Here is a 12,894-nt window from a genome sequence, read left to right as displayed (position 1 = left end):
AGTGAAGGGCAAAAAAAAAACAAAAAACAGATGGTGGGGAGAAGAGCAAGTATTATAGTGTCAACTATCAGGAACAACAGTCTCATATGAGCGCAAGTCAGGAGAGCTCATTAGCAGGCACGGTACCATGCATTCAGCCATGTGTGCCGTATAAAATAGGGACACAGAATAGGGCAACAGAGCTTTGTGTTTAATTCACTAGTAATTAAATGTTCTGACGTACTCTAATTGATCATCCCGAGGGCTTCATTGTATTTAGAAATGGGTTTGTGTGTCTAACCTAATGGGATTTTTATTTACGTTCTTTAGTGATGAGGAGTTGCGTAAGTCGTTCTCGGAGTTGGGAGAGCATCGTGAAGACACAAATTCAAGAGACATGAAGTGCACAGGGAGAGGGATAGTGCCAGCATCTGGTGCACTTCTCTACAAGATGGGTTTCCTGGTACGCAAAGTCCACGCTGACAGTGACGGGAAAAGAAGTATGTTTCAATATTCACTACTTTTATCAGTTCAAGCCCCGACAGTTATTTATAGTGCAAAACATGTGGCTGGTCTGATTGATATATGGGAGTGCAGAGAATCACTGAAAAAACACAAGCATTGTTCATCAAATATGAATGAACTTTGGGAAAATACTGCAATTAATTTGGTGCTATATACATTTGTTAGCACTAGAGGGTGCTAAACTCTCATTTGTTGTGAATATGGGTTTTTGGATTGAAGCCCATTGTGGGCCATCAAGGCAACTGCTGATTGTAATTTGGCACCTCATTGTTTTCACAGTTTCTCTCAGTACAGTTGTTAATAGTTAATCAGACAAAAGAAGCAACAATAAGAGGCAACTGAACCTCAAATATAGCTTGACGTGAGTGCATATTGGACTAAATGCAATATAAAAAGAATACTGTGAATAATAGAATAATTACTCTCTAATTACTTCAATGTGACATTTACTATAATGAGCCAGTGGAAAAATAAATACTTTGGTTCTCTTTGAAACCACACTATCCCAATTTGCTTATTTACAACTCTAACCTCTCATATATCCTTCATATCTTTCACTATAAATATTTAAACATCTACTACAATGATATCGCTTGGGATAGGGGTGGAAAGCGGTAGCTCAGTGGTTAAGACATTGGACTTCTGACTAGGAAGCTTTGAGTTCAAATTTCCACCACGGCCAAGCTGCCCTTAACCCTCAACTGCTCAGTAAGTGACTTCAACTGTAAGTCATTTCGATAAGGGTGTCTGCCAAAGTCCCATAAATGCACATCTATCACTTGGTGATATCATCTCAGCTTAATATATTTATATGTATATAGGAAGTCTGCTAGTATGTGTCCCTAATATAAACATTTATTTTGTTTCTGTGATGAATTGTGACAGAAGAGCAGCATAAATTGCTATATTTTCTACTTATACACACATTTCCAGTTGTGGACAGTTCTGTGTTTTAGTAGTACATTAACCGCATTCAATTATTTTACAAATTACAGCTCCACGTGGAAAAAGAGGTTGGAAGACTTTCTATGCTATCCTGAAGGGTCTTATTCTTTACCTCCAGAAGGTGAGAAGCGTTTTTCCTTCTTGTGTTGCTACATGACTTTCTGCCTGACTATGAGCATGAGTTGTACACACACACACACACGATAAATATATATATATATATATATATATATATATATATATATATATATATATATATATATATATATATATGCACTGTGTTTTATTGACTGTATGTAAATGTAAATAAAATAATGTAAATTATGTAAATAAAATAAATGATAGTAAACAAAAACATGTTAAATAACCCACAATATGTTTTAGATTGTGGTTATTCAAAGTAGCCAGTTTTGCACACTTTTGGTATTGTCTCAGTCAGCCTTATTGAGGTAGTCACCTGGAATGGTTTACCAACAAACTTGAGTTCTCATCAATGTTACGTGCTTGTTAGCTGTTTTTTTCTTCACACACCAGTCCAACTTATCCCAAATCATCTCAACTGGATTTAGATCAGGTGATTGTGGAGGACAGGTCATCTGATTCAGCATTCCATCAGAATAGTAGATAAGAATAGTAAAAAAAATAGCTCTTTCATAAGAGGTGTGTTTTGGGTGATTGTCCTGTTGGAAAACAAATAATGCCCCCACTAAGTGATAACCAGATTCACCGTAGCGTTTAATGGCGTTGGCAAATACACTTGGGAAAACATTCACAAGTTCTTGAGATTTTTTGGACTGACTGACTTTCATTTGTATTTTTTTTTTTTATTCTTGCTGTAATGTGGAATTATACAGTACAGAATTGTATGGTACTTACCCTTCCCTCTGGACAAGACAACTGATAGTCTAAAGCACATTACAAAGGCAAGAAATGACACAGATGAACTCTTGGCAAGGCAAAACTGTAAATTAAAAACCATTCCATGTGACTTATGAATCTGATAGAGATTGCTATGTTAATGTTGTTCAACATGTTTTTGTTAACCACTAAGAAGAACGTGTATTAAAACATTTGACTGGTACTGTGTATGTGGGTGTATATATAAAGTTTATATAGTATAGGTGTGTCTGCAGGGTTTTTATTTTTCCTTTTCTTCTCATGCTTTTAGGTAAAAAGGAAAAATGCTTTCTTGCTGATTAAGACTTCTATTTACTTTCTGGCTTTGATGTCAGCAAGTGTATAATTGTACAAAATGAATTGTTTTGGGTTTTTTTTCTGGTTTTTGAGAGATAAGCTGTTTATGATGTTAATATTAGCTATATACTGTTTAATGCTCTAAAAAACAAATATTTTTCTAAAATTTCTGCTGTCTAAAAATTACATGAAAGAGCATATTTTGTATTTACTTCGGTAACTACAGGGGAATTAAGTCACCATGTCGCGCCATGAAGTTATGGGAAAGAGTAGTGGAAGCCAGGCTGAGAGAAGAGGTGACCATCTGTGAGCAACAGTATGGTTTCATGCCGAGGAAGAGCACCACAGACGCATTATTTGCTTTAAGAATGTTGATGGAGAAGTATAGGGAAGGTCAGACGGAGTTGCACTGTGTGTGGATTTAGAGAAAGCGTATGACAGGGTGCAGAGAGAGGAGTTGTGGTATTGTATGAGGAAGTCTGGTGTGTCAGAGAAGTATGTGAGGGTGGTGCAGGACATGTATGAGGACAGTGTGACAGCAGTAAAGTGTGCAGTAGGAACGACAGACTGTTTCAAGGAGAAGGTTGGACTGCATCAAGGATCGGCCCTGAGCCCTTTCCTGTTTGCAGTGGTGATGAACAGGTTGACGGACGAGGTCAGACAGGAGTCTCCCTGGACAATGATGTTTGCGGATGATATTGTGATTTGTGATGAGAGTAGTGAGCAGGTTGAGAAGAGTCTGGAGAGGTGGAGATATGCGCTGGAGAGAAGGGGAATGAAAGTCAGTAGGAGTAAAACAGAGTACATGTGTGTGAATGAGAGGGAGTGCATTGTAGGGGTGCGGTTGCAGGGAGAAGAGGTGGAGAAGGTAAAGGAGTTCAGGTACCTACTGTCAACAGTGCAAAGTAATGGAGAGTGCGTTAGAAAGTGAAGAAAAGAGTGCAGGCAGGGTGGAGTGGGTGGAGAAGAGTGACAGGAGTGATTTGTGATAAAAGGGTATCTGTGAGAGTGAAAGGGAAAGTTTATAGGACTGTGGTGAGACCTGCAATGTTGTATGGTTTAGAGACAGTGGGATTGAGTAAAAGACAAGTGGTGGAGCTGGAGGTAGCAGAGCTGAAGATGTTGAGGTTTTTTTTTGGGAGTGACGAGGATGGACAAGATTAGAAATTAGTTTATTAGAGGGACAGCGCATGTATGACGTTTTGGAGACAAGGTGAGGAAGGCGAGAATGAAATTTGGACATGTTCAGAGGGGGGACATGGGGTATATCGGTAGGAGAATGCTGAGGATGAAGCCAACAGGAAGGAGGAAAAGAGAAAGGCCAAGGAGGCGGTTTATGGATGTGGTGAGGGAAGACATGCAGGTAGTTGGTGTAAAAGAAGCAGATGTGAAGGACAGGGGGCTGTGGAGATGGATGATCCGCTGTGGTGACCCCTAATGTGAGAAGCCGAAAGAAGAAGAATCATCTATCTATTTGTCCTTCTGTAGCTTAATGTAGCATTAGATTTAAGGTATCAGTGACATAAGATATATAGTATATCGTGTATTACATGACTGAATGTTTCAGGGCTGTTAAGGCTTAATACCAAAGCATGTCCAGCTCTTTCATTTTGCAATCTGAAATAAAGACAAAGTATGGGAAAGCATTTAGATTTCATAGATTTATTTTTATTTGATTTAACAAATAAAATCTTAATTCTGGCAATGTGGCAAATGACCCACAGGGTCTTCTGTCTTGTCTGTTCCCATTTTTACGATGTTTTTAATAGATTTAATCAATAATTTTTTTCTGTACCAGGGTGAGATTCAGCCTGATAAGCAGCTTTCTGATGAAGATCTGAAGAACGCCGTGTCCATCCACCACTCGCTGGCTGTTAGAGCCACTGATTATCACAAGCGGCCCAACGTGTTCTACCTGCGCACGGCCGACTGGAGGGTCTACCTGTTCCAAGCTCCGTGAGTACCACACGCAGAACATTTCTCTGGATGTCCCTGCTCACAGAGTAGTGCCAGGTTCCCCTATTTTGCAACAATTATGCACAAGATCCAGATACTAAAATAAGGTTATCAAAATACTCGCTAGTTGCAGCCCTAATAAGAATGTTCTTAAGAATGTGGCAGGAAAAAACTCCCTGAGATGGCATAAGGAGGAAATCTTGAGAGGAATCATACTCAAGAGAAAATCCATCCTCATCTGGGTAGCACCGAATGTCCATTTATTACATGCAAACGTAGTCACTACAGTCCAAAACCACCCTTAAAGCTCCTGTGTTACTCCATAATTTCTTGGATCCCCAGGCCGTTGAAGTGAAACCATCCTCAGCTGCACAGAGTGGCTTCCAATCGAAGAGAACACCATTCAGAGGCAGGCCGGAATGATAGCAGGCAGATACGAGGAGAGGAAAGGGGCAGGAACAGTGAGCCACATCACTGTCAACAAATCTGAGTAAACCTGTGAGAGTGAGGGGACAACAGCATACAAATATCCCAGTTCCCCGAACACTTTATATCCATGATCCCTCCAGATCTGCTCCTTTACCTAAGAGAAACCTACTGATAAAAGGCTTGACAAAATTAATATGTTTTCAGCCTCGACTTGATCACTAAGACTGTGTCTGAGTCCCAAACACTAATTGTAAGGCTGTTAAATAACTGTGGGGCTTTATAAGAGAAAGATCTGCACCCTGCTGTCGTCTTCATTATTTAAGGTACTAAAAAATGGCCTGCAGCTTTTGCTCTAAGTGGGCATGGAGGATCATATTGGTATAGTTATGCGTTCACTCAGATACTGCGGAGGTAACAAAAGCATCAACTAGTTTTTCTGCATCCTGTAATGACGTATTTCAAATTGGTGAAAAGGTGAAAGAAGGCTATCCTGGAAATGTTAATCACACCAAGGTCTTTGCTGTACACACTGAGATGGAGACACCATCCAGGGATGCTACATAATCAGAAAGTTTAGTTCCAGGTGCATGTGGTCCTAGTAAAAGTATTTCCGTCTTATCCGAGTTGAGCAGAAGGAAGTTATCAAGCATCCACTGTCTTTTACACACTCCTCAACATTGTTAAGCTTATCTCTCTCATCTGGATTTGCTGAACTATATAAAATTGTGTAGCTTCAGCATATACAAAGAGAAAAGCAGTGGGCCTAAGACAGATCCTTGCGGAGTACCAAACTTTACCTCAGAGAGTGTGGAGAACTCACAATTTACATCAACAAACCGATTGTGATCGGTCAACAAAGACCTAATTCAGGAGAGAGCTGTTTCCTTTATTCCAACATTTACAAGTCTAGCAAGTAGGATATTATGATCAATGGTGTCAAAATCTGCAATAAGGTCAAGCAAAACAAGTAAAGAGACAAAACCCTGATCAGTGGCCAATATAAGGTACTACCGCTGACACTGTGCTATGATGAGACCTAAATCCCAACTGATACATTTAAACATTTTTATTCCTAAGTAGGTGTAAAAATAACTGCTGTGCTACAACCTTTTCTAAAGTCTTTGTGATAAATTAGAGGTTTGATATTGGCCTGTAGTTTGTAGCAGGTTTCTTAATTAGCGGGTTGATAACAGCCAGTTTGAAGGATATAGTTACATAACCAGTTTAATTAAATCTGGAATTATCTGTTTGAAGAAACTTGTTGGGAAGGGATCGAGAATACAAGTTGATGATTTTGATGAGGGAATAAATAAAATTAAGCTATTCTTTGTAATTGATTGTGTGTTATTATTACAGTGCTGTCTACAGAGGAATTAGCGTAGCTGCTGTTCATGATGATAACAAGCTAGTGACAATTCTTTTAAGGAAGATTAATCCAGTATAGAAAAGAAGCTAGTACTAATTTGACAGGGAGCATTACGATTTTATTACAGAGCAATAAAAAAAGTGATGTGATCTGAGTCCAGATTTGCACTATTTTCACCGATGAAAGCATCAGGGTAAGTAAGGAAGCACTTTAAGTGATGCATCAATCATGCACAGTGGCTCTAAAGGCAGTGTTATGGGATTGCTTCAGTTGGTCAGGTCTCAGCTCAGCAGCATTATACAGCAATAAAATGAATTTAGCTGAGCACCTGAATATAAAGAATGGCCAGGTAATTAGTGTTTTTTTCTTTGATGAAACAAGGATGACTATGCTGAGATTCATCAGGTTCTAATTGTGAAAGAGTGAAGACTTTAGAAAAATTTCACTCTCCTGTCTAATGTAACTCTGAAAGTAAATAAATGATGTGCTGTTGCATGTGGTTAATGAAATAATGTGTTCATGAAACACATTAGCATGTGTTCATGAAAGCTGAAAGTGGTGTGTGTGACTTCTTTTGATCAGGCTGCGGATTTACAAAATTCATGGTTTGGTTCGTGCCTCAGATTTTAATTCACGGTTCGATTCGATTTCAGTCCATTTATGGGAAAGAATTGCAATTTATTATTCTTAAAAATTTGTAAACAATCTAAAATTAAATGCCTGCCTGGTTAATTAATATATACAATAATATTTTATAATATTTAATAAAGAATAAAATATATAAAGAATAAAATAGAATAAATACAATTTACAAATCTACAAACAACTTTTTTATTATATTGGTTAAATTGAGTAATCAATTCAATTGGCACAAATAAAATGGAATAAATGGAAAAATGTAATTAAATAGTTTACATTTGTTAGATCCCATTTGGGTAATTCAGATTGTTCTACTTATTTCTGCATACTTTAACAAATGTCTTTATTCCTTCCATCCTTTATTCATTATTTTCTTCAATATGCGGAATTTCTCCTTTTAAGATAAATTCTTGAAGCTGGACATAAAACGCTAAAGAATCCATATTGTTAGAATGTCTTGGTAGCAATTTTGTGCATGTTATATAAAGCACTACAAATCGTATTTCGGTGAAGGAATTCATATTTTATCTATATTCTGCATGTGAAAAGGATTGCATTTGGTACACATGTGCACCCAACCAAAAGCCCAGTACCTTGTATGTGGCATGCATGGCCATTATGTCACTGATCTGTTATGTGTTCGGTTTGTTTGGATTGGATATATTTTCTGCTGGCCCTGTATCCACACTCTCTTGGGATTTTGTTCTGCTCCACTTCCTTTTTGCCCTAGTTAGAGGTCTTATTTTATGAAGTGTATGTGAATATGTGTGCAGTTTACATTGACTGTGAAACGTATTTCCTTCCCGAAAAGTAGTTAATCATATCTGAACCAACTGTATTTCAAGTAAATATTATGTTAGTACTACCTCTATACTGCAGACATAAACTGGATCCATAAACTGTTTGTGTGTGGGGGGTGTCTGTGTGTGTGTATAGGAATGCGGAACAAATGCAGTCTTGGATTACTCGCATCAATACAGTGGCAGCATTGTTTTCTGCGCCGCCTCTCCCAGCTGCCATTGGTTCCCAGAAGAAATTCAGTCGTCCACTGCTACCAGGCTCCACCTCCAGACACTCACAGGTCAGATGACTCATATATAACTGCATGTTTTAGAATAAAGAATAATGCAAGACAAAGTGTGTGTGGGTGGGTGGGTGTGTGTGTGGGGGTTAATATATGTATATGTGTGTGTGTGTGTGTATGTATATATATATATATATATATATATATATATATATATATATATATATATATATATACATATTTACTTTTTTGTGTGTGTTTAGGAGGAACAGGTAGAAGCTCATGAGGCTCGCTTTCATGCCACCTCCACAGAGTTGGCAGAGCTTCGCTCATACCCACCTGATCGGAAGGTCAAAGGTCGTGAGCTTGAGGAATACCGGCTTAGGGAGGAGTATTTGGAGTTCGAGGTGAGAGACCACTATGATTTATTAAACATTTAAGCTCTCTATAATATTTTTATTTGACTCATAATATTAATCGGTGATTCAATTTTAGCAGTGTTTTGTTAGTCTTATATGGTCAACTGCTAAATTATTTGCATCCTCTAAAAGGAGTGAGCAAAAATCTTTGATTACCTTCCACAAAGAAAGGCAGGATTATGTATTAAAATAAACATGAATAAACATAATGCATTACAATACAGAAGAACTGAAGGTTCCTTAAAAGAAAACATGGACATTATGGAATGTCACTGATTGCTGTTATTCTTTGCCAAAAAAACATCAACAAATATTAATATTGCAGAAGGTTTTGCAGCACTTTAAGAAGTGTTCGTCGGGCAGAGCTTTAAAAAATTCTGTCTAAACACATGTATGTATAAAACATTGTTGTGTTTTTCTTTTCCTTAGATACGTTTATAAAAGGTGCTAGTAATTTTGGATTGGAATTAGACTACATGTTTAAATGTACATTATTATATAAGAGGTGGAAAACTAAGCCCATATTCTTTGTTGGTGCTTAACATTTTTTGGCCAAAAATGATTTTTGATTAGAAAAAATTGGTTCCTATCAGCCATTCCACCCTCACATATCACATGACCTCTGCACTTAAGCCACATTTTGACATGTATGTCAGTCTCACCTTTCACAGCCCTCTGGGTCTTACATTTGTCTTTACTGTTTATTATTGTTGATGGTCCTTCATGCCTTTTGTTTTGCCAATAGTTTTGTGATTTATATGTTTATTATTAATTTATTAAAATAATTTGCTTTTGCATCCACTTCTCTGTCCTACATAACTATACAAATGAAATTTATTAAGCATGTGTACATTTTTTTTTTTCTAAAATAATGTAAATTCAACCCCACTTCCAAAAAAGTTGACAATGTGTAAAATGTAAATAAAAACAGAATGCAAAGATTTGCAAATTCCAAACCCATATTATATTCACATATATAGAAATGTTTGAAATAAGGAAATTTTCCATTTTAACAAAAAAATTAAGTAATTCTGTCTAAATAAAGTTGGGATGGGGCAAAAAAAAAAAAAGTCTAGAAACCACAGGTGTTCTTAAAACTAAACATTTTGCAACTAATTAGGTTAATTGACAACATGTCAGTAAGATGATTTGGATTTTAGAGAGGCAAAGTCTCTCTGAATTAAAGATGGGCAGAGCTTCACCAAACTGTGATGTGCCTACAAATGTTCAAGATAATATTGCAAAGCAGTTGAATATCTTATAATTTACAGTACATATCATCAAAAGTTTCAAAAAATCTGGAGTGATCTCTGTAAAACAAGGCATCAGGCCGAAAATCAATATTGATGCCCGTGTTTGCCGGGCCTTCAGGTGGCACTGCTTTTAAAACAGTCATGATTGGAAATTGAAATCACTGAATTTGCTCATTAACTTCAACAAATCATTGTCTGTGAACACAGTTTGCCATGTCTTCCACAAATGCAGGTTAAATCTCTATCATGCAAAGAAGACGAAATGCGTGAACATGATCCAGAAATGCCGCCATCCTCTCTGGGCCAAAGCTCATTTAAAATGTACTGAGGCAAAGTGGAATACTATTCTGTGGTCTGATGTATCGAAATTTTTTGGAAACCATCGACACCACATCTTTCAGACTAAATAGGAGCAGGATCACCAGGCTTATCAGCACTCTGTTCACAAAGCTGCATCTCTGGTGGTATGGGAGTGCATAACTGCCTGTGAGATGGGCAGCTTGCAAATTTGGAAAGGCTCCATCAATGCTGAACGGTATATAATGTACTGTACTGTTTTAGTGCAAAAAACGCTTACATCCAGAAATTTTTTTTTCGATCTTGCATATTTGAGCAGGACAATGCTAACTGCATATTGCATCTATTACAATAGCATCACTTCGTAGTAGAAGAGTTTAGGTGCTGCTGGTCTCCTTAGTTCCCAGGTGTATACAGACAGAACACATGATGCTACACAGTGGTAAATATGGCCCTGTCCCAACTTTTTTTTTAGACGAGTTTCAGCTATCAAATTCAAAAATAACTTTTTCCCCCTGTTAAAATGGTATATATTCTTGGTTAAAGCATTATAGATATTTATTTTTATTGTGAATAGAATATGGATTTGCAAATTCGGTTTTATTTATATTTTACAGTGTTCAAACTTTTTGAAAATGACTGGATTATGTATACAATATTCTCTCTCTCTCTCTCTGTCCTTTTAGAAAACACGATATGAGACATACAGCATGCTACTGAGAGCGAAGCAGCGCTGTGAAAGTGATGATCTGTCAGTCTTTGAGGCCATGCTGCTGGCAGAGGGGTCTCTGCAGAGGGCTCAGTCCAGCCCCAGTCTCCAGGAGATCAGTGTCACTTGCAGCACCAGAGACAAAGCTCCTTCCAACACAGGCAATGGCACAGGCACAAGCCAAGGCCAGAGACACAGTTATCGCCAGGCTGTCAGAAAATGACTCAGGAAACTTGCAGAAAGCTCTTTGTTCTAGGAATGAAGTGAGGTGATTCTCTTTTCCTGCTCTTTGTGCCTGGAAGTAGTGGCACAGATCCTGACTGAGTCTGACTCTGAGATCATAATGTGGTCAAAGAAGTCACAGTGCAGGAGCTGAATAAAGATGTGGAGGTACAGGAATGTGTGGGGAAACACTCCATGGTGTTTGTCAAGGGCTGAATTGAGGGACAGAAGAAATTTTATCTGTTCATCTACAACCCCTCTCTCCCAATGCCCATTATGTCTTCAGTTTCCATGTGTTCTTTGGATTTGCACACACAGATCGAATCAATTTTAGGACCAAAAAGAGCTCTGTACCTTTAAAAATGACTGTTAGCCCTGCAGCATCGTAACGGCAGTTACTCAAATCGATGGTGTTGTCGATCCCTGTTTTTACAAACCATACTAGAATTCCACTCACTATTCATGTAGTTTATGGAACCAAAGGGCATCTCAGCCCATAAAGTTATATCTTATTTGTGCCCACAATTTTTACTTGCATGCATAACAGCACATAGCTGTTCCAATTATGTGATTCTGCTGGACTGAATCCCAAACAGTATGATTTTAGTTCAGCACCAAGGTATAACAATGTAGTCAATTTGGAAGCTGTTATAAAAGGATTCTGTCAGTCGTTAATTTTGACCAGAAATCACTTCCAGGAATCAACCAACTTGAAATAACTCCCAGTGGCACTACAATTAAAAAAAAATACAATTTGTGGACTGAGTGGATTCTCTTTGGGATCGAACAAGTGGCTTTTCATTTTGAATGCAAAAATTTGTATACCCCAGAATGTCTCTTGCACTCAAACTCAAATATTCTTACCTTTATTATATGTCTCTGGAGTTTATTTCCATTTTGAATATTATAACATGTTACTCGTCCTTAATTCTTTTTCTTGGTTTTCTTGGCTGAGTGTTTTTGTCTAATGTGGCCAGCATGGCTGAATAGTGATGGCTTCTTGTAAACTCCTCTCTTCTGCAAAAAAGCAGTGAATCTAGTGGTGATGAGAAATATACAATGTCTTTTGGCTGTCTTTTAGGCTTCTCATGTTTCCTACCTTTCTTTCTGGATGCCCCCTATGGCACCTGGTCGTTTCCTAAGTCTTCTGCTCCGACGGATTAATTCTGATTGTGATGGATTTAAAACTACTGAAATCCAATTAAGTAACCATTGTCATGTCATTGAAAGCCACCAGCAGTAACCAAAAAGCAAACACATCACATCATATAAAAGCTGGTACCAGTAAAATGTGATTTCGTTTTTATATGGCAATCGACTTTGCATAGGACAGCTTGGCCAATGGTTAACATGGATCTGATTTCGATCTGGCTAACCATAGACATTTGACCAAGAAATACAAATAACAAAATTCAGCTGAAATACAAGACACGTTAAATGACTAGGTGTACATGGTGCAAGTGTGTCTGATTTTATTTTTGTTTTTCACTTGGGTAGTGGATACAATTTGATCCATTATTGTGTTATGTTTTGTATGTGTATATGAATGAGTGCTTGGAAAAAAATTCTTGATCAATCAAATGTATTTTGAATGTGCGGTACATGGCTGGATCATGGATAATCAGTTTATGGATCATCAACTGCATCCTGTTCAGCATAGACCTATATTTGTATGCTCAGTCAGAACATTTTCATGTTCACTTATTGGCACGCTTTGACCTGTATGAGAGATATTAATACACAAATGAAAATCTAATGTCTGTATATTGTATGTATATTAATTACCAAGGCATCGTCTATTAGAATATTATAAACTCAGTGAGTCATGGTGATGAGATTCAGCAGTCACATTAGGAGATTCACTTGTTCTCATCATATAATATATTTATTATTCTGTTTGGTAAAATGGTTTCAGCAAGTAAATGTTGCAAAACAAA

At 37.5% G+C, this 12,894-nt stretch overlaps 1 protein-coding gene across 1 annotated transcript in view; it reads left to right on the top strand.

Annotated features, from left to right (window-relative positions):
* Positions 1–12,894, top strand: part of LOC124389323 (PH and SEC7 domain-containing protein 1-like) — a 56,787-nt gene extending 43,893 nt beyond the window's left edge. The window contains exons 12-17 of the mRNA XM_046854688.1: positions 310–479; positions 1,500–1,570; positions 4,442–4,599; positions 7,970–8,114; positions 8,321–8,464; positions 10,713–12,894. Coding sequence (XP_046710644.1) covers positions 310–479; positions 1,500–1,570; positions 4,442–4,599; positions 7,970–8,114; positions 8,321–8,464; positions 10,713–10,958 — 934 coding nt within the window. The 3' untranslated portion in view covers positions 10,959–12,894. The remainder of the gene's footprint in view (positions 1–309; positions 480–1,499; positions 1,571–4,441; positions 4,600–7,969; positions 8,115–8,320; positions 8,465–10,712) is intronic.

Source organism: Silurus meridionalis, chromosome 7 (assembly GCF_014805685.1).
Source record: "Silurus meridionalis isolate SWU-2019-XX chromosome 7, ASM1480568v1, whole genome shotgun sequence".
NCBI lineage: Eukaryota > Metazoa > Chordata > Actinopteri > Siluriformes > Siluridae > Silurus > Silurus meridionalis.
This window is presented reverse-complemented; position numbering and strand designations above follow the sequence as displayed.